The sequence below is a fragment of the Oncorhynchus clarkii genome, chromosome 4 (genome assembly GCF_045791955.1).
Source record: "Oncorhynchus clarkii lewisi isolate Uvic-CL-2024 chromosome 4, UVic_Ocla_1.0, whole genome shotgun sequence".
NCBI classification, from domain to species: domain Eukaryota; kingdom Metazoa; phylum Chordata; class Actinopteri; order Salmoniformes; family Salmonidae; genus Oncorhynchus; species Oncorhynchus clarkii.
Window position 1 is genome coordinate 63,102,706 of NC_092150.1, and position 23,435 is coordinate 63,126,140.

Consider the following 23,435-nt stretch of genomic DNA (forward strand, 5'->3'; position numbering starts at 1 on the left):
ACCACAGCATTCTGCAGTGATACGCCATCCCATCTGGTTTGCGCTTAGTGGAACTATCATTTGTTTTTCAACGGGACAATGACCCAAAACACACCTCCAGGCTCTGTAAGGGCTATTTGACCAAGAAGGAGAGTGATGGAGTGCAGCATCAGATGACCTGGCCTCCACAATCACCCGACCTCAACCCAATTGAGATGGTTTGGGATGAGTTGGACCGCAGAGTGAAGGAAAAGTAGCCAACAAGTGCTCAGCATATGTGGGAACTCATTCAACTGTTGGAAAAGCATTCCAGCTGAAGCTGGTTGAAATAATGCCAAGAGTGTGCAAAGATGTTGTCAAGACAAAAGGGGACTACTTTGAAGAATCTAAAATCTATTATAATGTGTTTAACACTTTTTTAGTTACTACATGATTCCATATGTGGTTTTTCATAGTTTAGATGTAGAAAATAGTACAAACGAAGAAAAACCCTGGAATGAGTAGGTGTGTCCAAACTTTTGACTGGTACTTTACATATAGCCTCCTCCAATTTGTACTGGACTCCAAGTGCATCGTCAAATCAACCAATCACACTAATATTAATTCCTCCCCTCAGATGTCCAAAGACTAATCCATCCTTCCCAGTACACCACCATTTACTATTTCCTTTGAAATATGTTCTTCTATTTTAGTGTGATGTCTCAAAAGTGCCTTGAGCCTCATTATTTGTACAATTTCTACCAAGATTACCCTAAAAATAAATACTTTACCTAAGAGTATAATCATATTTCCCAATTGTAGGTCCGTCTGAACACAGACATTATGACTCAATATCTACTCCTGAACCTGACTCCAAAAGTGAGCTACCGAAGTGCAGTACCAAAAGAGATGATCTATTGATTCTGTTTCTTCGTTGCAGTCTGTACAGGGCTGACTGTTCAATGCCCCATTTATTGAGCACTCTTTTTGTGAGGAGAATTTTATATAACAGTTTAAATTGAAATGAACGGATTGATGCGTCAACTGTTGTTTTGTATATCAGTTCATAAACCGGTTGCCATGGTATTGGGACATAAAAAATTTGTTCCCAACTTGTCAAACCTCTTGACCTTAAGTGAAATTGATACATGTTATGATTTATGCTAGGTATTTAAAGCCATGAATGGTTTTTGATTGGCAGTAGTTTTAACAATCCAAACTCATGTTCATTAGATAAATATGCTCATTTAACTGGTTTGCCATTCCAGGCAAAAAAATTATAATTAAATTCTCGACTTGATAAAAGATTCTCCTGGAGTCGGTAGAGCCATGATTGGATTCATATACTATGAAATCACTACGGGATTAATTAGGATAATTTTTCTATAGATGGACAGGTGTTTCCCTCTCCACAGTTTCAATATCCTATCTATTCTACCAAAGTTCATATTTGCAACAACACAACATTTTTACGGGATATGTACACCAAGCACATCAACATCACCATTTGCTCGTTTAATCGGGAGACCACATGGCAGTTAAAAGTTTGTATCTTTTAGAGACCCATCCGTAACACTTATCATAGTTGAGTTTTAGTCCAGAGGAACTGAGAGAAATTATCCAGGTACTCAATAAGGCCCTTCAAGGTTGAAGATGGAGTAACTCAAGTGAAAACATGAATTATCTGCGTAAATTGGTCATTTTGTCTCTAATCCCTTAATTTTTAGGCCCTCAAAGTTCTCACTGGTTCTGATTTTTATCGCTAACACTTGGCCGTAATAAATAGGTATGGTGATAGAGAGCAACCTTGATTTACACCTCTTGACAGCTAAAACATTTCCGAGAAGTAACAGTTATTTATTATTTTACATAAGGTTATTGTACATGACTTTTACCCATTTTTTGAGAGATCCTAAAAAAAAATCCAGGCTCGTATTATCAGATTCAGAGGCTTTCTCAAAATGTACTACAAAGATTATACCCGGTTTACATGAATTCTCATAGTTTTCCATTTTTTTCTCTTAGTTGTCTAATGTTGTCTCCAATATATCTTCCTTTTAAGAATACCGTCTGATCAGACCGGTCTAATTCTGTGAGCAATACATTTTGCCAATATTCTTTCGTCATGACATTGAAGGGTAACTTAGATAAAGAGGTTAATCAGAGAAGACGGCTAGGATAGAATAGTAAAATACAAAATACATGTTTAAATATCTACAGAGTTGTCTACTGAAATCCATACAAGCTTGCAAATTAGACAAGAATAAGAGAAGAATGAGAGGGCAATAATAAAAAAAATTCTTCAAAGTGAGGATTCTTCCATCAAATTAAGCGAGGAAGATGTTTCTCAGAGAAGACATTAATGCTCCTAACAAGCGCTCTGTTGACGAAGCTGCATCATCCAACATGACAGCAAGGACTGCTTGTGTTTTTTTATTACAACATATAACAAAACCGCTGTTGATTATCGTGAACATAGAGTGGGCCCCAGAGAAGAGTGTATCTATTCAGTTGGTCTAGCTCTATACTAAATTTGCAAAGCATCTGCGTTAGTTTGTGCAGCGCTCAGCATATATCTCACAGTAAAGGCTCTCTGAGGCCTTTCCGATTGTTACGCTGCTCTGAAGACAAGGCCTACTTCACTTTCTGCCCCTCAGTCGTGAAACAGCCAATAGAAGACCCCGCTTTGAAGCTGGCTCACCACCGTTTCTTTGTTTGTTGTCGTTCACACAACTTTGCCGAAGCTGTTTGCGAATCAATTAAAGGATTCATTTTAGCGTTGTTTAATCATTCCCGACATGGAGGAGACGATCGGCGCTGACCTTGGGAGTGATGCTCGATATGCACATTTTCCCCGTCGTTTGTTCTCTCTGTCTTCTCGGGCTATTACGCTAGCGAGGTGTCCTTTTTACTAACGCTCCATCGTGGACAAGCGGTTCATCTGTCATCGTTTCCATCTTCAGTCAGCCGAGTGCAGTGAGAGGATGCATTCGCTGTCTTTTATTTGTGTGTGTGTGTGATCCATGAGGAATGCTTTAAGATTTTCTCCCTTAAGCACTCTGAATAATGGGACACACACATGCAGTCATGCACACGCAGTCACACACACATACACAGTCACGCACACACATAAGTGATATCATTCAAAACCCAAATTCAGCCACACCAGTCCGATGTGACATTGATATGGCCTCTTTACAAAAGCTGGAGAACTCAGATCATGATTACAACCTCAGAGTTAAGCCTGAAGAAGTAGTTTATCCAGAGGATCTGGAAACCAGCGAGAGAGCCTGCTCTCTCGTGCAATCAATGATAAATTGCTAAAAACTATAAATCTGACAACACAATTTCAACCCTTTTCCATCCAAAATATCCTGTGTTTACAGATTGTCGGATGATATCAGAGGTTGGTCAGAGACGTTCCTCTTCACCTTCAGTGTGTATTTGTTATACTGGTGTTGGTACACAGATGTTTGTTTTATGAGTCTGAGGGAGAGATTCCCAGCCCCATTAGTGTCAGATGACAGCCACCTAAGCTCAGTCACTGGGATTTATTAATATATTGCAGAGAGGAGAGCACATGTCATACGTGATATGGGGAAGAGCCTGGATATATGACAGGTCATTATTGATAGTTAAACCCTGCTTTGCATGTGTACACTCCATTAATTCAGTGCAAAGAAAGTGGCCGGCACCCATAAATTGTCATTTCCCAGCAGCCATTGGAACAGTAAATAAGCAGGCGGGATGAATAACATCTAATAATCCTCTATGATGATTCCCACCAGCGTGTTTGGAGATCTTACACTTAAATTCTACCTGGCAATGCATCCATCGGCGGTATGCAATCAGCATTCCCTTTCTACTCCGTCTCGCCGTCTCTCTCTTGCACACATACTCACACAGATCTCTCTATTTCCTTTCAGCTCACACCTACACATAAATGACTATGCATACATTGAAAAATAACTCGCACACTTATTGAGTCAATGAACAATCTGGACACAAAGACAAGTCTCATTTCAGGAAATGTCACTCTTTATACAATTGAGCTATTCATGGTGTCTCAGAATAGAGTATTATTCATGTGTGGTACCCATGCTCCATTTATGGCCCATATTGACAGTCAGAGCCAAGACTTCGCATTCTGGCATGAGGGGATTAAATACATGCACCAACATGGATGCTGTCTCTCAAACGAGGGGGAAAAAACTCTGACATTTCATCTCTTGCAGGGCGGCGGGATAAAAATGATTGACAGTCGGTTCGGTCTGCCGGTGTACCCTTTCTCGGAAAGCACAAAGATAACTCTGCTCTACCCTGACCACTTTGAGAATCAGGAGACAGGCCTGCCTGTCAGCAAGAGAGATTTCATGATGGCTCTAACTAATGTGAGCAGCCTCCTCATCAGAGCCTCACACAGCAATGAGCGGGTCGCCATCTACAGGTAACCACACACACTGCACCACACTGATCTGCCACGACATCCGCTCTTTGGCACAAGAGGCCAAAATCAGCTGGAGTTTTCTGTGCTTGATGTTATTTGTATGTTAAAGAACGTCGTTATGAGGTCTGGCAAGACAGATTGTAGAGAAACGTTTCAGATCTCTGTGTTCTCATGTTCAACAGTTAATTTGATATTGTCTAGATTGTATTTGAAAAGCTGACCTAATGCTCTTTTCTAATGGTGTGATGTTCTGGTTCTGTCTTCCTGTATCTGTCCTCTCTTTGCCAGGCTACATTCTGTCAGTCTGGAGGTGGCCAGTGAGTTCTCCAGCAGTGAGAAGATGGCCAATGCTGTGGAGATGTGTCAATGTCCCCCTGGATACGGTGGAACGTCTTGTGAGGTAAATCAGAGCTTTCATTTCCCCGCGATTTTATGTGTTTTTTCTTGGGATAGGAAAATAAAAGAAAGTGAAAAGTGGCTGTGTGAGAGTGGCTCTCTGCTGCTGTGTCATTTTCACTTCCATTCATTGTAAAGTGTGTGTGATTGGTAGGTTTGGGTGTGTGCGGGCGTGCATGCTTACGGGAGCGTAGTTGGCTTGTAAGTGTAAAGAGAAGCTGACATACAGGTACAAACAAGGGTATGCTATTACAGCAATCTGTACTCTCGGTTGAAAACGGTATTTTCTATTTAAAAAAGCGATGGGTATTGATTTCTGCATGTGGCGTTTTGTGCTGACACCAAATGTGTGTGGGGGAGGAGGCAGGGAGAGGGGGAATGAAATATAATGCACGGTTATCATCAAGTCTTGATAGGCGCTGGAGAGGGAGAGAATGCTGGAAGTGACCTCGGTGAATAGCGGCGGTGGCGTGCTGTGAAGTGTGCGGTGACACTTGTGTGGCCTCGCGGCTCAGCACTAATCCTTTCTCCCTCAGCAAAACCATTAAACGTACAGAGTACTTAGACAGATGCTGCCCAAGGTTTCATATCTACAAATCCAATAGCATAACCTTTATGGAAAGGGTAAATCTTCATAGTACGTGTACTGGTGATTGTTTTATACTCTCTTCACCCAATGCCCAGGGGTCTAATATCCATTTATGTGTGTTGTTTTTCTATGTCCTTTGTGTTTCAAATGTTTTTCCCTTGTGCTTTGTTTCTGTCCTTATCCTTTGAGAAAAACGCCCTTGCTGTTCTACGCTCACCGTTATGCTCTTGCTGTTCGTAGGCATTCCTTTATCCAAGCAAGTCTTTTGTTTCTTCAGTGTAGTTTTCACCTTTCTCTTTCCTTGTCTCTTTCTCCTCTCTTCCTTTCTTCCTCTCTGCAGAGGTATGACAGGGTAGCACTTCTGACTAAGGTCAGTACAGAGAGAACGTGCAGAGCGAGACAAAACACAGGGCATGTTTGTTGCTGTTGTCTTTCCTCTGGGTGTACCTCGTTGTTTTCAGCCTCGTAGGAAAAGTTTTGAAGCGATGCCTGACTGAGTGTTGTGTCCGATCAATGTCGACGAGTGTATTGAACTACACAGTGTCTACTGAGAGTTGACAAAATGGCTGATAAAGCTTGCGTTTCTAAAGCTTGTTTTTCTAAGGCTTATTTTAAGGCTATTGTACTATTGTGAAGCTTGCGCATTCCCTATTCTCTTACTTGTAATTTTAACTATTGTTTTGCTTTTGGATTAGTATGTGTACCTACTCAGATAAAAAACAGCCATTGTTTACCTGAAATTGCTTGCTTCAATTATTTTGACAATTTACTCAAATCAAATCAAATCCAATTTTATTTGTCACATACACATGGTTAGCGGATGTTAATGCGAGTGTAGCGAAATGCTTGTGCTTCTAGTTCCGACCATGCAGTAATACCTAACAAGTAATCTAACCTAACGATGTCACAACAACTACCTTATACACACACAAGTGTAAAGGAATTAATAAGAATATGTACATAAAAATATATGAATGAGCGATGGCCGAACGGCATAGGCAAGATGCAGTAGACGGTATAGAGTACAGTATATATACATATGAGATTAGTAATGTAGGGTATGTAAACATTATATAAAGTGGCAATGATTTGGGTTGAAGATCTGAATGTAGCATTTCAAAGTCATTGTATTACTATTCCTGATGCACAGCAATAAACAATAATATAAAAAATGTCTCTCCAACTGTACAAATCAAAGCACTTAGTGCAGCAAAATTGATGCATCAATTACGGCTTTGTAGGTCTAATTATGAACCGCAAAACAGCTTCTGAGGCAATTAAACGCCAAATCTCACTGACTAAAAATAGTCATTTGTATTTCCACATTTTCCACTTTAGCTTGGAGACATTTTGTATTGTTTTTACATCGTTACATTTTGATTCACCTACAAAGCAGTGTCTTTAAACTGTCAAAATTCTGTACCCGGTTTTTCATAGTCATGATATGCCTTGGTGACTGTTTGTGTTGCAGATGTGTTCATCGGGTAATCGAAGGGTCAACAGCACCCTGTTCAAAGGAGTGTGTGAACCATGCGACTGCCAAGGCCATGCCACAAACTGTGATGACATCACTGGACAATGCTTGGTACGTTGGACAAGAAACGATGTGGTGGGGGGGGTGTAAGGAGGAAATGGAGAGTCCACATGAACACATTTCTCATTAGAGCGTTTCAATTGGCTATGATAATCCTCTCATATACACTTATAATATACACTTATTTCCCCTGAGTGGCACTGAGGTCTAAGGCACTGCATCTCAGTGCTAGAGGCGTCACTACAGACCCTGGTTCGATTCCAGGCTGTATCACAACCGGACGTGATTGAGGGTCCCATAGAGTGGCGCACAATTGTCCCAGTGTCGTCCGGGTTAGGGCTTGACTGGTGTAGGCCATCATTGTAAATAAGAATTTGTTCTTAACTGGCTAGTTAAATAAAGGTTAAATTCATATACAAATTCATAAATTCATGTCCCTGTCAGTCGCAGGGGTGTGAGTTCTCAGAGCTGTCTCATTCCACTGAGCTACTTTAACATGTTCCTTCCTCCCTCGTTAATGGTGGACACAGCACCTGCTCCCGAGTTTCACCTTACAACAGGTCACAGCTGTGCTCTCCTAAAGACGCAGCGCATGGCAAATGCTACCATTGGAGATAGTAAAAAGTGTTTATTGTTTTGTTTGAAGCTTGGCCAATCAACAGCGACAATTTGTTGGACGGACATGTTTGATAGTTCGCAGAAGACTATTCCTGACATCACCTACTGGCATAGTATGGCATTACGTCATATCTGCATACGTGTGCTCCAGGTGTTGTAACAATCCTACCCTTGGTAATATTACCACTGTTAAATCCTTATAGCACTGATTCTTGTGAGGATTAAGCCTCCACCTGAAGAGAGTTGCTGGTTGGTTCCCAACCAGGATACCATTTTCTATCGTATTGACTTTCTGCTCCCTCTTTTCATTCGCAGCCTGTGCGTGTTTTGCTCAGGACTGTGTCGGTGGAGACAGATATCAGGGTGTATGTACCCTGTGGAGATTTGTCATGACTCTGTGTTCAGATAGACGTGAGCTGAGTGGAGGGCTGTGTCCCGAGGGCCCGGGGCCAGTCTCAGCTGTCTGTCTGTCCTCATCCAAACAGCTAGCTAGCGCTCTCTGACCTCTCTCACCTTCTTCTGGCGCACCACTCCCACCGCTCTGCTCTCACTGTCTGAGCTGCCTTCAGACAGACTAGACCTCCTTCAGGATTAAACAGACGGACTGCTAGAACAGTGATGGGATGTTTTATTATATATCAGCTATGAGCAGGTGGAAGGCAGATGGGGAGGTTGATGGGATGTTTTATTATATATCAGCTATGAGCAGGTGGAAGGCAGATGGGGATGTTGATGGGATGTTTTATTATATATCAGCTATGAGCAGGTGGAAGGCAGATGGGGAGGTTGATGGGATGTTTTATTATATATCAGCTATGAGCAGGTGGAAGGCAGATGGGGATGTTGACGGGATGTTTTATTATATATCAGCTATGAGCAGGTGGAAGGCAGATGGGGAGGTTGATGGGATGCTTATTTATTTGTATTGATTTCATCTTTATTCAAGCAGGTGAGGTCCATTGAGACCGAAGTCCTTTTTTTGAAGGGGAGCCCTGCTTCACAACAATGCAGTGATACAAATTACACAAACTGAAGGCAGGAGCATGAGAAATACAACAATGCAAAAATACAAATTATTCTAAAAAAAACGTACATTAGTCTTGAGAATTTCAATACCCTAAAATGTCCAAAAGGCATCCAATCCTCCAAATCAGTAGCGACAAAAGGAATTTCAAAAGTTTGCCATTGCTGTGAGAGAATAAGATATTTTGTACTTTTGTAGGTCAGGAGCGATCATGCGCAGTAATCTGTCAGCTGTGGTGTGGTGTCTACGGTAGGCTACTTCCCTGACCCCTGGCGTTGTCTCCTCCCAGGCAGGTTAGTGCCTGTAAATGATGTCATGAGAGTGAGTTAAACCCTGGCCACCCTCATCCTGCTCAGTAGAGTGTGCCTGCCCGCCTTGCATCTAGAAAAGCTCTCAGGATTGATCCCACCAGGGATTGGACATTTTAACAGAGACAGGAAATGATTTGGAGAAACAAATAGGCCAAGCAAGTGGCACAGAGCCAGTCTTGTGTGGGGAAGGGGGTAAGCGCACCCCCCTCCCCCCTATCACATCAACCCCATTACCCATTATTAGCCTCCCCACCCCCATAATCAAGAGATCTTCTCTATGCTGGTGATTATGCTGAGTAGACATCTGCAATTGACTCAAGAGCGTTTAGGTTTTATTGGGGCTGACGATGCATGGACCCAAAAAAACTGCTCTCATTTCATTAGCGGTGCATTACCGGAGTTTGGGTTAATGCCAATCTATGGGGAAATGCATTACGTTTAATTTGGCAACATCAGACTCTCAAAGTCTCTCCCAATTATTCACCAGACCATCCCAGTCAGACAACGCTATGGAGACGAGACAGGTAAAACTTTGGGTTTCTTTGTAGATTAGACTCAAATTTTGAACATGCGTTCGCACGTGTGACTGCATTGCCAATCAAGCACAGCTGCTACTCAAACAAATTATGACAATGCACCAGATTTTTATCAAAAGGAAAGGAGGACCAAGGCACTCTTCATATAAGTCATTCAAATGCCTTTGTGTCTGGGGCATGTTCAATGGAAACAAAGGTTAAAAACTCAGACGCATTTCGGCTGCACGGCCAATAGTGAATAGTGCCTTGGTCCTCCTTTATTTACCAAAGAGCACCTTCTGTCTACAACAATCTACTATTGTTTTTTTATACCTTTATTTAACGAGGCAACTCAGTTAAAAACAAATTCCTATTTACAATGACTGCCTACCCTGGCCAAACCCTAGCACAGACAACACTGGGCCAATTGTGCCCCTCCCTATGCGACTCACAATCACAGCTGGTTGTGATACAGCCTGGAATTGAACCAGGTTCTGTAGTGTCACCTCTAACACTGAGAAGCAGTGCCTTGGACCGCTGTGCCATTCAAGAAACGTAGCAGCTTCTGTCTACCAAAACCTACTATTGTTTACCTTAGCAGCTTCTGTCTACAAAAACCTACCATTGTGTACCTTAGCAGCACTTCCCTTCCTTCTCTTTTTTTCTAGACCAGATTTTTACTTGGAAAAACTGGTTTATAGTGGATGTATACCCCGCAAAAAGTGTGTACTGGTATTGTTCTAGAATGAAAGAAGGGTTGTTAACCTAACTAAACCTACTGTATATTTATAGGGCTGCACTGACCACACCACTGGATTCCACTGTGATGAATGTATCCCTGGTTTCTATGGGGACGCTACCAAGGGAACAGCCAATGACTGCCTGCCCTGCGCCTGCCCCCTCAATATCCCGTCCAACAAGTATGTCATCACATCTCACATGGAAATAAGTTTATATGACACTTAATCAGAATCCTTATCTAGCCATACTGACCTCTCCCTACCTATAATTAATTTTCATGACTCTAATCCTGTGTTTTTTTTTTGGGGGGGGGGGTCCACCACCGTGACTGGCGGTGCTGTCGCCTAGATCTGTTGTGTTTCCACCATGTTGAGGTCATTTACTTGTGAACAGGGCCAGAGACAATAGCTCCACTCAAGCACTGGTAATGGGTGGTAATCCCCTGGTGGCTAGAGTGGAGCGGCGTGCCCCCAGGCCAGGAGCTGAGCAGCTGAGCATTCCTCTACACTAGGCCAAAGTAGCAGAACCAGCGGCTAAAGAAAGCTTCTTCCCCCAGACATTCCAAAAAGGCAGTGCTACCCCACCGTTCCTGCCCTGGGATCCAGTGTCTTCTGAAATAGACTGGCCAGTCATTCCATCAGCCCTCTGTCAGGAACACTGGAACCTATCCCTGACCCAGCCCAACTCTTGCTCTATCTTTGGGATCAGGAGGGGGACAGGAGCTGGACTCTCCCTCTTTTTCAACTCAGTAATGTTGTTGTGTTTATGGGGGACAGAAGGATGGGGTTGTTGATACGTGTTTCTTTTCTTTTTCTTCTACTTCCTGTTTTTCTTACTCAAAAACATCGTAGTTTCAGCCCCACGTGCCATGTGGACCTGCGAGGGGAGCTGATATGTGACCGATGCCAGCCGGGGCACACCGGACCACGCTGTGACAGGTGAGTGCCCAAAGACAAAAGGAAGACAAGTTAACCCTCCTAGACACAGTCAAAACAGTACTACCACAGTCATAACAATACTACCACAGTCATAACAGTACTACCATAGTCATAGCAATACTACCACAGTCATAGCAATACTACCACAGTCATAACAGTACTACCATAGTCATAGCAATACTACCACAGTCATAACAATATTACCACAGTCATAACCATACTGCCACTGTCATGACAATATTACCACAGTCATAGCAATACTGCCACAGTCATAACAATATTACCACAGTCATAACAATACTACCACAGTCATAACAATACCACCACAGTCATAACAATATTACCACAGTCATAACAATACTACCAGAGTCATAGCAATACTACCACAGTCATAACAATATTACCACAGTCATAACAATACTACCACAGTCATAACACAGCTGCATTCCGGTTGACTTTACTCGGTGTGAGAGGTTCAGTGTCCTTTGTTACCTGCTGTTAGGTATTGGTAGATTACCTGTTTCTTCAATGGGTTGTTGACAACTCTCTCTGAGAAATGTGAATGTCTTTTTGTATGTACAGTGCCTTCAGAAAGTATTCAGACCCTTTGAGTTTTTTCACATTTTGTTGCGTTACAGCCTTATTCTAAAATTGATTAAATAAATGTTTTCGTCAGCAATCTACACACAATACCCCATGACGGCAAAGCGAAAACAGGTTTTTAGAAACGTTTGCAAATGTATTAAAAATAAAAAACAGAAATACCTTATTTACATACAGTACCAGTCAAAAGTTTGGACACACCTACTCATTCCAGGGTTTTTCTTTATGTTTACTATTAACACATATGGAATCATGTAGTAACCAAGAAAGTGTTAAACAAATCAAAATATATTTTCAGTTGTGTTGTGACAAGGTGTACAGAAGATAGCCCTATTTGGTAAAAGACAAAGTCCATATTATGGCAAGAACAGCTCAAATAAGCAGAGTAATGACAGCCCATCATTAATTTAAGACTTGAAGGTCAGTCAATCCAGAAAATGTCAAGATCTTTGAAAGATTCTTCAAGTGCAGCTGCAAAAACATTCAAGCAGTATGATGAAACTGGCTCTCATGAGGACCGCCACAGGAATGGAAGACTCAGAGTTACCTCTACTGCAGAGGATAAGTTCATTAGAGTTAACTGCACCTCAAATTGCAGCCCAAATAAATGCTTCACAGAGTTCATGTAACAGACACCTCAACATCCACTGTTCAGAGGAGACTGCGTGAGTCAGGCCTTCATGGTCGAACTGCTACAAAGAAACCACTACTAAAGGACACCAATAATAAGAAGAGACTTGCTTGGGCCAAAAAACACAAGCAATGGACATTAGACCAGTGGAAATCTGTCCTTTGGTCATATGAATCCAAATGTAAGAATTTTGGTTCCAACCGCCGTGTCTTTGCGGTGAATGGATGATCTCCGCATATGTGGTTCCCACAGTGAAGAATGGAGGAGGAGGTGTGATGGTGTGGGGGTGCTTTGCTGGTGACACTGTCTGTGATTTATTTAGAATTCAAGGAACACTTAACCAGCATGGCTACCACAGCATTCTGCAGCGATACACCATCCCACCTGGTTTGCCCTTAGTGGGACTATCATTTGTTTTTCAACCGGATAATGACCCAAAACACACCTCCAGGCTGTGTAAAGGCTATTTGACCAAGAAGGAGAGTGATGGAGTGCTGCATCAGATGACCACAATTATCCAACCTCAACCCAATTGAGATGGTTTGGGATGAGTTGGACTGCAGAGTGAAGGAAAAGCAGTCAACAAGTGCTCAGCATATGTGGGAACTCCTTCAAGACTGTTGGAAAATCATTCCTCATGAAGCTGGTTGAGAGAATGCCAAGAGTGTTCAAAGCTGTCATCAAGGCAAAAGGTGGCTACTTTGAGGAAAATAAAATATAACCCTTTTTTGGTTACTACATGATTCCATATGTGTTATTTCATCATTTTGATGTCTTCACTGTTATTCTACCATGTAGAAAATAGTAAAAATAAAGAAAAACTCTTGAATGAGTAGGTGTTTAAACTTTTGACATGTACTGTAAGACTCAAAATTGAGCTCAGGTGCATCTGTTTCCATAGATCATTCCTATAACATGATTGGAGTTAACTTGTGGTAAATTCCATTGATTGGACACGATTTGGAAAGAGTTGACTCCAATCAAGTTATAGAAACATTTCAAGGATGATCAAATGGAAACAGGATGCACCTGAGCTCAATTTCATATCTCATAGCAAAGGGTCAGAATACTTATGTAAGCTATTTCTGTTTTTTATGTTTAATACATTTGCAAACATTTCTAAAAAACGTTTTTTCCCCCCCGCTTTGTCATCATGGGGTATTGTGTGTAGATTGCAGACAAAAACATTTATTTAATCCATTTTAGAATAACGCTGTAACGCGACAAAATGAGGAAAAAGCCAAAGGGTCTATACTTTCCCTAGGTCTATGTTCGGTATGTGATGCTGTGCAAGATGACAGATGTTATCCGCATGAAGAGAGAACTGTGTCAATAGGTTATAGATAGTCCATAATTAGTCTTGTGTTTCATTTAATTAAATGGATATCTTCTGATTTAATTACGCTCATGACTATTGGCAGTTTTAGATGATGTATGGTTCTCACACTGGTGGCTAGTGCATTTTATTGTTTGTTATTCATTGCACATGCATTTCAAAAGCAGCCCATATGCCACTGTGGTCTTTTCTGGTTTGTCTGTTCAGTTCGGTCGCCATATGGTACTGTGTGCCTATGAAAGCCACTCATAAAAGCGTGGAGAATACAGATGGGTTTAGTTGATGTTTCAGAGCGGTGGGATCTTTCCCAGAGGCATCGGTAGACAAAGGACCAGCCTCTCTGGACCAGCGGAAAGATTGATCACTTAGTAGTCGGTGCCCGCAGTTCTGTTCTGAGGTCTCTTAATTTCATTTGCGACATAAATGCATCAGTCGCTCAGTTTCTCTCTCTCTCTCTCTCTCTCTCTCTCTCTCTCTCTCTCTCTCTCTCGCTCTCTATCTCAGAGACAGAGAGACGGAGGGATGGATTGTTGGTATTTCTACTTGCTGTGTGGTAGGTGTGGGTTTGATGGTAGGCCTTATGGCACTGCTGCAGGGCTTAGAGTCAGAAAACTGCCAAGGGGATGGGGCAAGGCAACACCCCTCTCTTTGACCCATACCCTCTGACAGATGGAGACAGGCAGCTGTGGGCACGCATGCCATCCCTGTGCTGCGCTGCCTTGCAGATTGCCCACTCTGCTCTTCTCTTGATCTATAAAGCAAGAGGTGGGGTGAGGACGGATTTGGGTTCTGCGGGCCATACGGGGGACAGGGGGGACAGGAGCTCATTTACGCTACAGACAGACAGGATGGGGCCTCATCTATCATGGCTGCCTGTGAAGGGGGCCCCGGGGCCCGGCTTCTCTCCCAGGAGCTCTCTGAGAAATGGTGAAGTGAAGGACATTACAGAGGTGTGCTCTCATAATGTCCCTCTCGACACCTGGACCTACAATACCTCTTTCTAGTCTAGAGAGTGAACTGAACTCTGGAATTGGAGCACTGTCTGCCTGATAACAAGTGCCCTGCTGCAGCACCAAGGAGGGTTAGTTGGTAATAATAGCTTTCTCCTCAGCGCCATCAAACTACTGCAATTCCTGGAAACAAATTGGCAGTCGGAGTTAAAAGAGGCGCGTGAAGAGGTCTCTCCCTCCCTGGGAAGCCGTTCTGCAGGGGCCAGGAGTACATTCTCCCAATCAAGTGCAGAGTTTCCAGTAATAAGATTATTGATTTGGGAAGAAGAGTCTATCCTGAGGAATCAGCCAGCTAGAGCAGGGAAAGAGGTTTCACTTCACATTTTCTGGAAGCTGATCTGAGTGGCCAGGCGAACAGAGGGAAGCTGTCGATGAGAATACACAACATAAGCTTGGCTGATGGAAAGATAGATATAAACAGACTCTGCTTTCGATTGATAGACACAGACCTCCAATCCTGTGCCTATTCTCTGTCTGAGCCTCTGAGCTCCTTGAAACATATTAGCGTTCACGTTTAGTTTGGCAGCGAGTGGGCATGGATATCTGATCCACAAGGGCCTGACAGATAGAGCGGGGTGCGTTGCCAGGCTGGGGTGAGAATGTTTCCTGTTTTAAAGGCGTCTGCTTGGAGCCAAGAGGAAAAGCTGCAGATGTATTTATAGATAGGGAAGGCAGACACCTGGCGGGAGACATCAGTGTTAAAGACGGATCCTTCTTGTCTGTCTGAGAGAGCAGGGCGGCCAGGCTGCCAGGGAGAGTTCATGGGTGTGTAAATACATCAGATGGCACATTTGGTCAAGAATAGCGCCCTCACCCTCACCCAGGAACCACAGACCCAACTGAACTGGACTGAGTTGGATGTGGGTAATATGAGTTTTCTTAGCGGATATGCTGTAGTTGCCAAGCTACCCATACTCCTTGCTCTGACCAAACGCTACGCCATGCCCACGGATGATAGTTTTTTCTCTGCAATGAGCCTGGATCTGAGTACCTCCCTGACTATTTCTAGAACTCAAACAGATTCTAACCATTCTGATTGGTCCTAGAAACCATTGGGTTGCTGCACCAGAGTCAGAACTCACATGGGGAAAGCTTCCTTTTAGAAATGCATAATTGGCTTTGATACTGATTGGTTAAAGATGATTAAATCGATGATGACTTTGTTTCGTACACCAGCCCTCATTTTGACGTCACCACAAACGACTTCACCGACGGCAGTCTCAGACTGAAGTATGTAATGAACATAGAGCAGTGGAAGAATTCAGTTTGAGTCGTCAGGGAAATACAGAATATACAGTAAGCCTATCTCAGAGTTGGGCAACATACAGGTTGTTGGTGGGGGGATTATTATTTTGGGTTAAAAAAACACTCCAGGTCACTCTTGAATGGCTAAAACTAGATAGAAAGGATGTTGAAATTATAATGGACCTATATATTTATATACATTATAATGGACCTATATATTTATATACATTATAACGGACCTATATATTTATATACATTATAATGGACCTATATATTTATATACATTATAATGGATCTATATATTTAAATAAATTATAACGGACCTATATATTTATATAAATTATAACGGACCTATATATTTATATACATTATAATGTACCTATATATTTATATACATTATAACGGACCTATATATTTATATAAATTATAACGGACCTATATATTTATATAAATTATAATGTACCTATATATTTATATAAATGATAATGTACCTATATATTTATATAAATTATAATGGACCTATATATTTATATAAATTATAACGGACCTATATATTTATATAAATTATAACGAACCTATATATTTATATACATTATAACGGACCTATATATTTATATAAATTATAACGGACCTATATATTTATATAAATTATAACGGACCTTTACATTTATATAAATTATAATGTACCTATATATTTATATACATTATAACGGACCTTTACATTTATATAAATTATAATGTACCTATATATTTATATACATTATAATGTACCTATATATTTATATAAATTATAATGGATCTATATATTTATATAAATTATAACGGACCTATATATTTATATAAATTATAATGGACCTATATATTTATATACATTATAATGGACCTATATATTTATATACATTATAATGGACCTATATATTTATATACATTATAATGGACCTTTACATTTATATAAATTATAATGTACCTATATATTTATATACATTATAATGTACCTATATATTTATATAAATTATAATGGATCTATATATTTATATAAATTATAACGGACCTATATATTTATATAAATTATAATGGACCTATATATTTATATACATTATAATGGACCTATATATTTATATACATTATAATGGACCTATATATTTATATAAATTATAATGTACCTATATATTTATATAAATTATAATGGATCTATATAATTATATACATTATAACGGACCTATATATTTTCAAATAATTTCCCTTTTTCTGGCCCGCAAATTGCTTTTGACTAACAAATCGTTCAGTAAAAAAAAAAACTGTGCGGCGCTCTGCTGAATTTTTTTTATCCCAATGTGGCCCTTGAGCCAAAATTATTGCCCACCTCTGGCCTATCTATATAATGAGATCAGGGTGGATTATATACTGGATTACATCTTTATAATCATATTCTATATAATTGGTAAGAAAGGTTCATTTTACATTTCATATTTCCCTATTTTTACTCATTACAAAAGAAAAGGCTCACTGCTTAACGTATGGCTGTGGTGTAGCGTCCTAGCCATCTGGGTCCATGTAAACAGTAGAATGAAGTTACAAGTGTACAGAGAAATAAACTGTGTATACAAAACATTAGGAACACCTGCTCTTTCCATGACATAGACTGACCAGGTGAATTCAGGTGAAAGCTATGATCCCTTATTGATGTCACCTGTTAAATCCACTTCAAACAGTGTAGATGAAGGGGGGAAGACAAGTTAAATAAGGATTTTTAAGCCTTGAGACAATTGAGACATGGATTGTGTATGTGTGCCATTCAGAGGGTGAATGGGCGAGACAAAATATTTAAGTGCCTTTGAATGGGGCATGTTAGTAGGTGCCAGGGGCACATGTTTGAGTGTGTCAAGAACTGCAACACTGCTGGGGTTTTCCACACTCAGTTTCCCGTTTGTATCAAGAATGGTCCAACACTCAAAGTACATCCTGCCAACTTGACACAACTGTGGGAAGCATTGGAGTCAACATGGGCCAGCATCCCTGTGGAACGCTTTCAACACCTTGTAGAGTCAGCCCATGCCCCGACGAATTGAGGCTGTTCCCGAGGCAAGAGGGGTCCAACTCAATTTTAGGAAGGTGTTCCTAATGTTTGGTACACTCAGTATACTTGTGCAGTGTAAAGTTTGCATGCATAGAATCTCAGCACCCAGACTATGTAACGTGTACAGAACCAAAGGGACTGACATATATAGGGAAGGTAAACAGGCAGGTGATGGAGTCCAGGTGAGTCTAATGAGGCACTAATGCACGGACCGATGGTGACAGGTGTGCGTAATAATGAGCAGCCTGGTGACCTCGAGTGCCGGATAGAGGGAGTATACGTGACAGACTAGTATGAAATGTGTTGATCAGGACCAGTGCAAATTATACCGTGACCTCCTATATGTTTACACGCTTTTGCATGGACAACATTTTTTGATAGGCTAATGTTACTTGATGAAGACATGCTGTTATAGCAGCTCTGTGCTTTTGTCTTGAAGCTAAAATGTAGCCTAATGTGTGTAGCCTACAGACAAGAATTGAAACCCTTTAATTTTCTGCACATAGGCCTTCATGCTTGTGAACTGTTGCATTATTCAAGAGTGCCATATGGTTTGGCTGCGTTATTCAATAGTGTAATATGTTTTTGTTGAATAGTTTGTGCTTACTGTCTAGTGGCTACTGTGATATTTATGGTCAATTTGAGCTGCGGACCAAAAATGTTGTTTTGCCAGCCACAACGAAAGGTAAGGCAATGCCATACTGTGAATTGAAAAGTAGAATTCTCTTTCGTCACCCGCTCCTCAGACTCTCCTTACCTTGTAGTGGGAATAGGGATAATGACAGTTTCTTGAGTCTCTCAATCAATCAGAGATCATTGTAGCTGGCAGCATTGCCGCAAAAAAAATATGCTGGCTCTTAGATGGCAATCACCTCACTCTCTCGCAATTTGCCAATGGGTGCAGTTATTATTAGATGTTATAACATTAGAATTGTCGACCTCGAGAATGAATGGTGCTCGTCAAGGAACAATTGAGGCCTGGACAAATGTACTTGACTCTAAAGAATAATCTCAGCTAAAGCCCAACACATACACTGAACAAAAATACAGTGGTGGAAAAGTACCCAATTGTCAAAAGTAAAAGTATTTGGTTTTAAATATACTTAAGTATCAAAAGTAAAAGTATTTGGTTTTAAATATACTTAAGTATCAAAAGTAAAAGTATTTGGTTTTAAATATACTTAAGTATCAAAAGTAAAAGTATTTGGTTTTAAATATACTTAAGTATCAAAAGTAAAAGTATTTGGTTTTAAATATACTTAAGTATCAAAAGTAAAAGTATTTGGTTTTAAATATACTTAAGTATCAAAAGTAAAAGTATTTGGTTTTAAATATACTTAAGTATCAAAAGTAAAAGTATAAAAGTATAAAGTATAAAACATTTCAAATTGCTTATATTAAGCAAACCAGGTGGAACAATTTAATTTAAATTTTATTTACAGATAGCCAGGGGCACACTACAACACGCAGACATAATTTACAAACGAAGCATTTGTGTTTAGTGAGTCCGCCAGATCAGAGGCAGTAGGGATGACCTCTTGATCAGTGTGTGAGTTTAACCATTTTCCTGTCCTGCTCTGTATTCAAAATGTAACAAATACTTTTGGGTGCTCTGGATCAACATGTACAATAGCCAATATCCAGCAACTTCACACAGCCATTGAAGAGGAGTGGAACAAAATTTCACAGGCCACAATCAACAACCTGATCAACTCTATGCAAAGGAGATGTGTCGCGCTGCATGAGGCGAATGGTGGTCACACCAGATACTGTCTGGTTTTCTGATCCACGCCTCTACCTTTTTTTAAGGTATCTGTGACCAACAGATGCATACAGTGGTTCCTCCTTTAAAAGTTGCGTCATACTGCAGCACACCTTGCAGGCTGCTGCAGCATTCTGTGGCACGTTATCTAATTGTCAGCCATTTTTTCTGTTAATGCAAGTTTATGCTAGTTTGACCAACAAAGGGCATCTTTGAGAAGCATTTGATAGTCTTCCATATTGGCATTACCAGATATTTTTTTTTTTTTTTGTTAACATAACATAGTATATGAGATAGATTTTTTTAGAAATTTGGCTTAATTAATTGTATTAATATTATGGTGTTTCTATTCCAAGAAAAACAAAACCCTCAGGGTTTCAGTTAGGATGGAATGGGAAATATGGTGCTGTACAGCGTGACGCTCGAGAGTATGCTACAGCATAAGTGGATTGGAGGATTCTAAATTAATATCTAAGGGGCATAACATTTCCACACCCTAATTGTAGTGCAACCAAACTTTCAGTTGAGTGTATTTGCTCTTTGCCTTCTCTACTGGAAGTTGATGCTGTTGCTATGCAACCTCTTGCTAGCTAGTTAGCATAACAAACTACAAGTTAGAGATTTTTCGACTTTGGGTGTGTTCTTAAATTCAATCTGGAGTGGCTGCATTTATGAGTGTTGTCAAATTGTCCGTTTGTAAATTTGTAAACAGACCGTTTTGCTCTCGGAGCGCACACAGGACGTTCGGGCCGAGGAGTAGGGTTGATTTGGGCGTTCTGGCCTTACAACTGCAGTTAAGCACCCAAGCTAACGTTGGCTAGCTTGCTAGCTACTTCCAGACATAAATGAGACCACTCTGACCATTTTACTCACCCTAGCAGAGCTGGTTAGGCAGTTTTCGTGTTAACCAGAGCGTTGTTGACTGTAACTGTACTGCTGGAAACAATTTAATTACACTTTTTTGCCAACGTTTACTAATTCATTATTCTGCGCTCTGGTACACTCAGGTGAGAGTGCTCTGAAATCGGAGTAGATAGCCAGTGTGAATTTACGAAAGCACCCGAATGTCCATTGAGAACGCACAACATGACTGTATTCCCCAGTCATGCGACATCAGTAGATTAGGTCCGCTTTTTTTTTCCTTAAATGAACTGTAAATCAGTAAAATATTTTGAATTTTTCATATTTTTGTTCAGTATACAAATATACAATCTAGAACGCTTAACACATACAAACTATATATACAGTATATACCTATTTTCATAATATATATATACTTTCCTTCCCACGGGGAAGGTGTGTTATTAAGAGGGGGATGGATGTAAAAGCAACCTTGGATGTTTAGGGGGGGGGGGGGGGGGGGGGGGGAAGAGGTGGTGTGTGGGGGGGGGGGGGGGGGTGGTGAAGGGTGGTGGGTGTTTGTGGTTGGATGGAGACATGTTGGATGGGTGTGGTTGGGGAAATGGGATAGGATGTTACGGGTGGAGGCTCTTTCTTTTCAGTTTCCAAAGTAAAGTGATTCAATAATTTGTACTTATTTACATTTTGCATGTTTGGTCATGATATCTGCATTAGTGCTGTCTCCTCCCCAAGACACCCGCTTGATGGTTGAAATTAAATTACAGACACGTACTCACTGTTCCACGCCAATGGCTCCTTCTCACATAAGACAGTCAGAAGCAATAACATATTAAATTAATAAGTCTCCGGCGACTAAAGGAATCCGCTGTGCATGATATGGAATGATTACTTTTCCCATTTGCTATCATGCAGTAGAAGGGCTGTGTGGAGATAAGAATTGTAGCAACCATTTAACAAGAAGGCACTAGAATGTATATCTTTATCAGGGCAGAACACGACTCGCTTCTGAGGAGATATATGGCGGGAAAAGCAGGACAGTGCAGATAAGAGTTGGTAGGGGGAGTAGCGATATTTTCTGTGGCTTCGCGCGTTTGCCTTTTCAGATTCTTTCTCTGTGTTTTGACTGCCAATGATACAGTCCACTGCCCACTTATTGTTCCCACTGAATATGTGAATTATGCACAAACTAAGTGTTCATGTTTGAAAAGGCAATTTCATAATTGAAGCCAGTTTCATCGTTGAAGTAATTTTAGTGAAACACTGAAGTGTCCGTGATACACAGCTGTGCATGCTGGGTGTGATCGCTTTTTATCCAGTTTCACTGAGACATTTAGCCTTCTAGTGACTTGAAAAAGAACAGAGGCACAGTGACCATATGTCCATTTCTGTCATTTGTACTGTGACTCCCCTCATGGGAAACACATTCTCTTCATAGCTGAGCAGTGATCATTCAGTCCACTACGTACCATACCCTCGCTCCTTCCTGCTCAAATTAGTCATGATAGGGCTATATTGTAACTAGGGACTGCGGTTATTCCTGGTCAGGACACAAGGTCAGGAAAGAAAAAAACTTGCCCAGACTCAGGGCCCTAGCCATGAGTCATGATTTCCCTCTTCCTCTCTGGTCACTGTAGGTGCTCGAATGGCTACTTTGGTCAGCCGACGGTTAAGGGAGGCTCGTGCCAGCCCTGCCAGTGTAAAGGTAACCTGGACCTGGCCTCACCGCGGAGCTGCGACCCCATCACCGGCTCCTGTCTGAGGTGTCGGGATGGCTACGGGGGAACCACCTGCGACACCTGTGCAGAGGGGTTCTACGGGGACGCCATCAAGGCCAAAAACTGCCAACGTGAGTATAAGAAGTGCATGAGTATCAGAGCCTGCAGTACGTTAAAGCCCCTGTCCCTGTCTGAGTCTCCTTTGAAGAGTGGAGTGTTGCTGTAATGTTATGCGAGCGCTGCCTGTCTGCCTGCCTGCCTGACAGACAGCCTGCATGCCAGATGTGGCGGTGTCTTTGAAAATGTTTGGCTTTGAGAATATGAGAATGTGTGCAGATGGTGACTGTCTGTGTAAATCCACATAAACAACCTGTGTTGACTTGCAAACTTCAATGCTCACCCCATAAAAGTTTATAATTCATCTGCCTCTCTGTTCTCAGCTGTACAGTCTGCGACGTTGACAATGTTTGGATGAAGATAACTAATTAGTCTCAGTTTACCAAAACGACCCATTTGACGATGATGCCAAGATAATTAAAAATGCATTACAGCTTATCACGGCTCATAGCCAAATTAATTCCTGATTTATAACTCTTGATATACAGCTGCGATAAAGACGACAAAGAAATTATCGAGGTATTGGTAGTGATTGACAGTACATTAAGACTATAGACTGGTAAAGCACAATAGTTAAACATGCAGCTAATGCCTCTATAGACTTCTACAATAGAATGGAATAGCTGCCTTCATCTGCAGTGATAAAAGGCAGGCGCACTACTTCCGTTTGAATGAAATCTGTCGAACAAAAAAAGTAGGTTGGTGAGAAGAAGTCAATTTTCGCTGACTTAGTCTGGCTGTCCTAACTGAGTATTGTGGTGGTGGGGCATTTTGGGCGGACATGGAGTAATCAGCATTAGGAATGCAGAAACAGGGCCGTCGTTGATGGAAATTGCCCATGCTATCACGGTGGCAGGGAAAACAAGTTGATGATCATTGTCACAGATCTCTGCAACTTAATGTGGCTGACGCACAGTGTAATCTTGTTGCTGGTTTCAGTGTGCGATGAAACCATCAACCCGACTCGTTCTCTCTTTCTCTCAGACAGCCCGAATTAAAAACTTGAC

General features: G+C 41.2%; 1 protein-coding gene across 6 annotated transcripts in view; it reads left to right on the forward strand.

Annotated features, from left to right (window-relative positions):
• Window positions 1-23,435, forward strand: part of LOC139407080 (laminin, alpha 2) — a 138,841-nt gene that overhangs the window by 58,786 nt on the left and 56,620 nt on the right. For all 6 annotated transcript variants that reach the window (XM_071150427.1, XM_071150428.1, XM_071150429.1 and 3 more), the window contains exons 14-19: window positions 4,194-4,405; window positions 4,694-4,805; window positions 6,862-6,975; window positions 10,185-10,312; window positions 10,985-11,071; window positions 22,231-22,442. In XM_071150427.1, coding sequence (XP_071006528.1) covers window positions 4,194-4,405; window positions 4,694-4,805; window positions 6,862-6,975; window positions 10,185-10,312; window positions 10,985-11,071; window positions 22,231-22,442 — 865 coding nt within the window. The remainder of the gene's footprint in view (window positions 1-4,193; window positions 4,406-4,693; window positions 4,806-6,861; window positions 6,976-10,184; window positions 10,313-10,984; window positions 11,072-22,230; window positions 22,443-23,435) is intronic.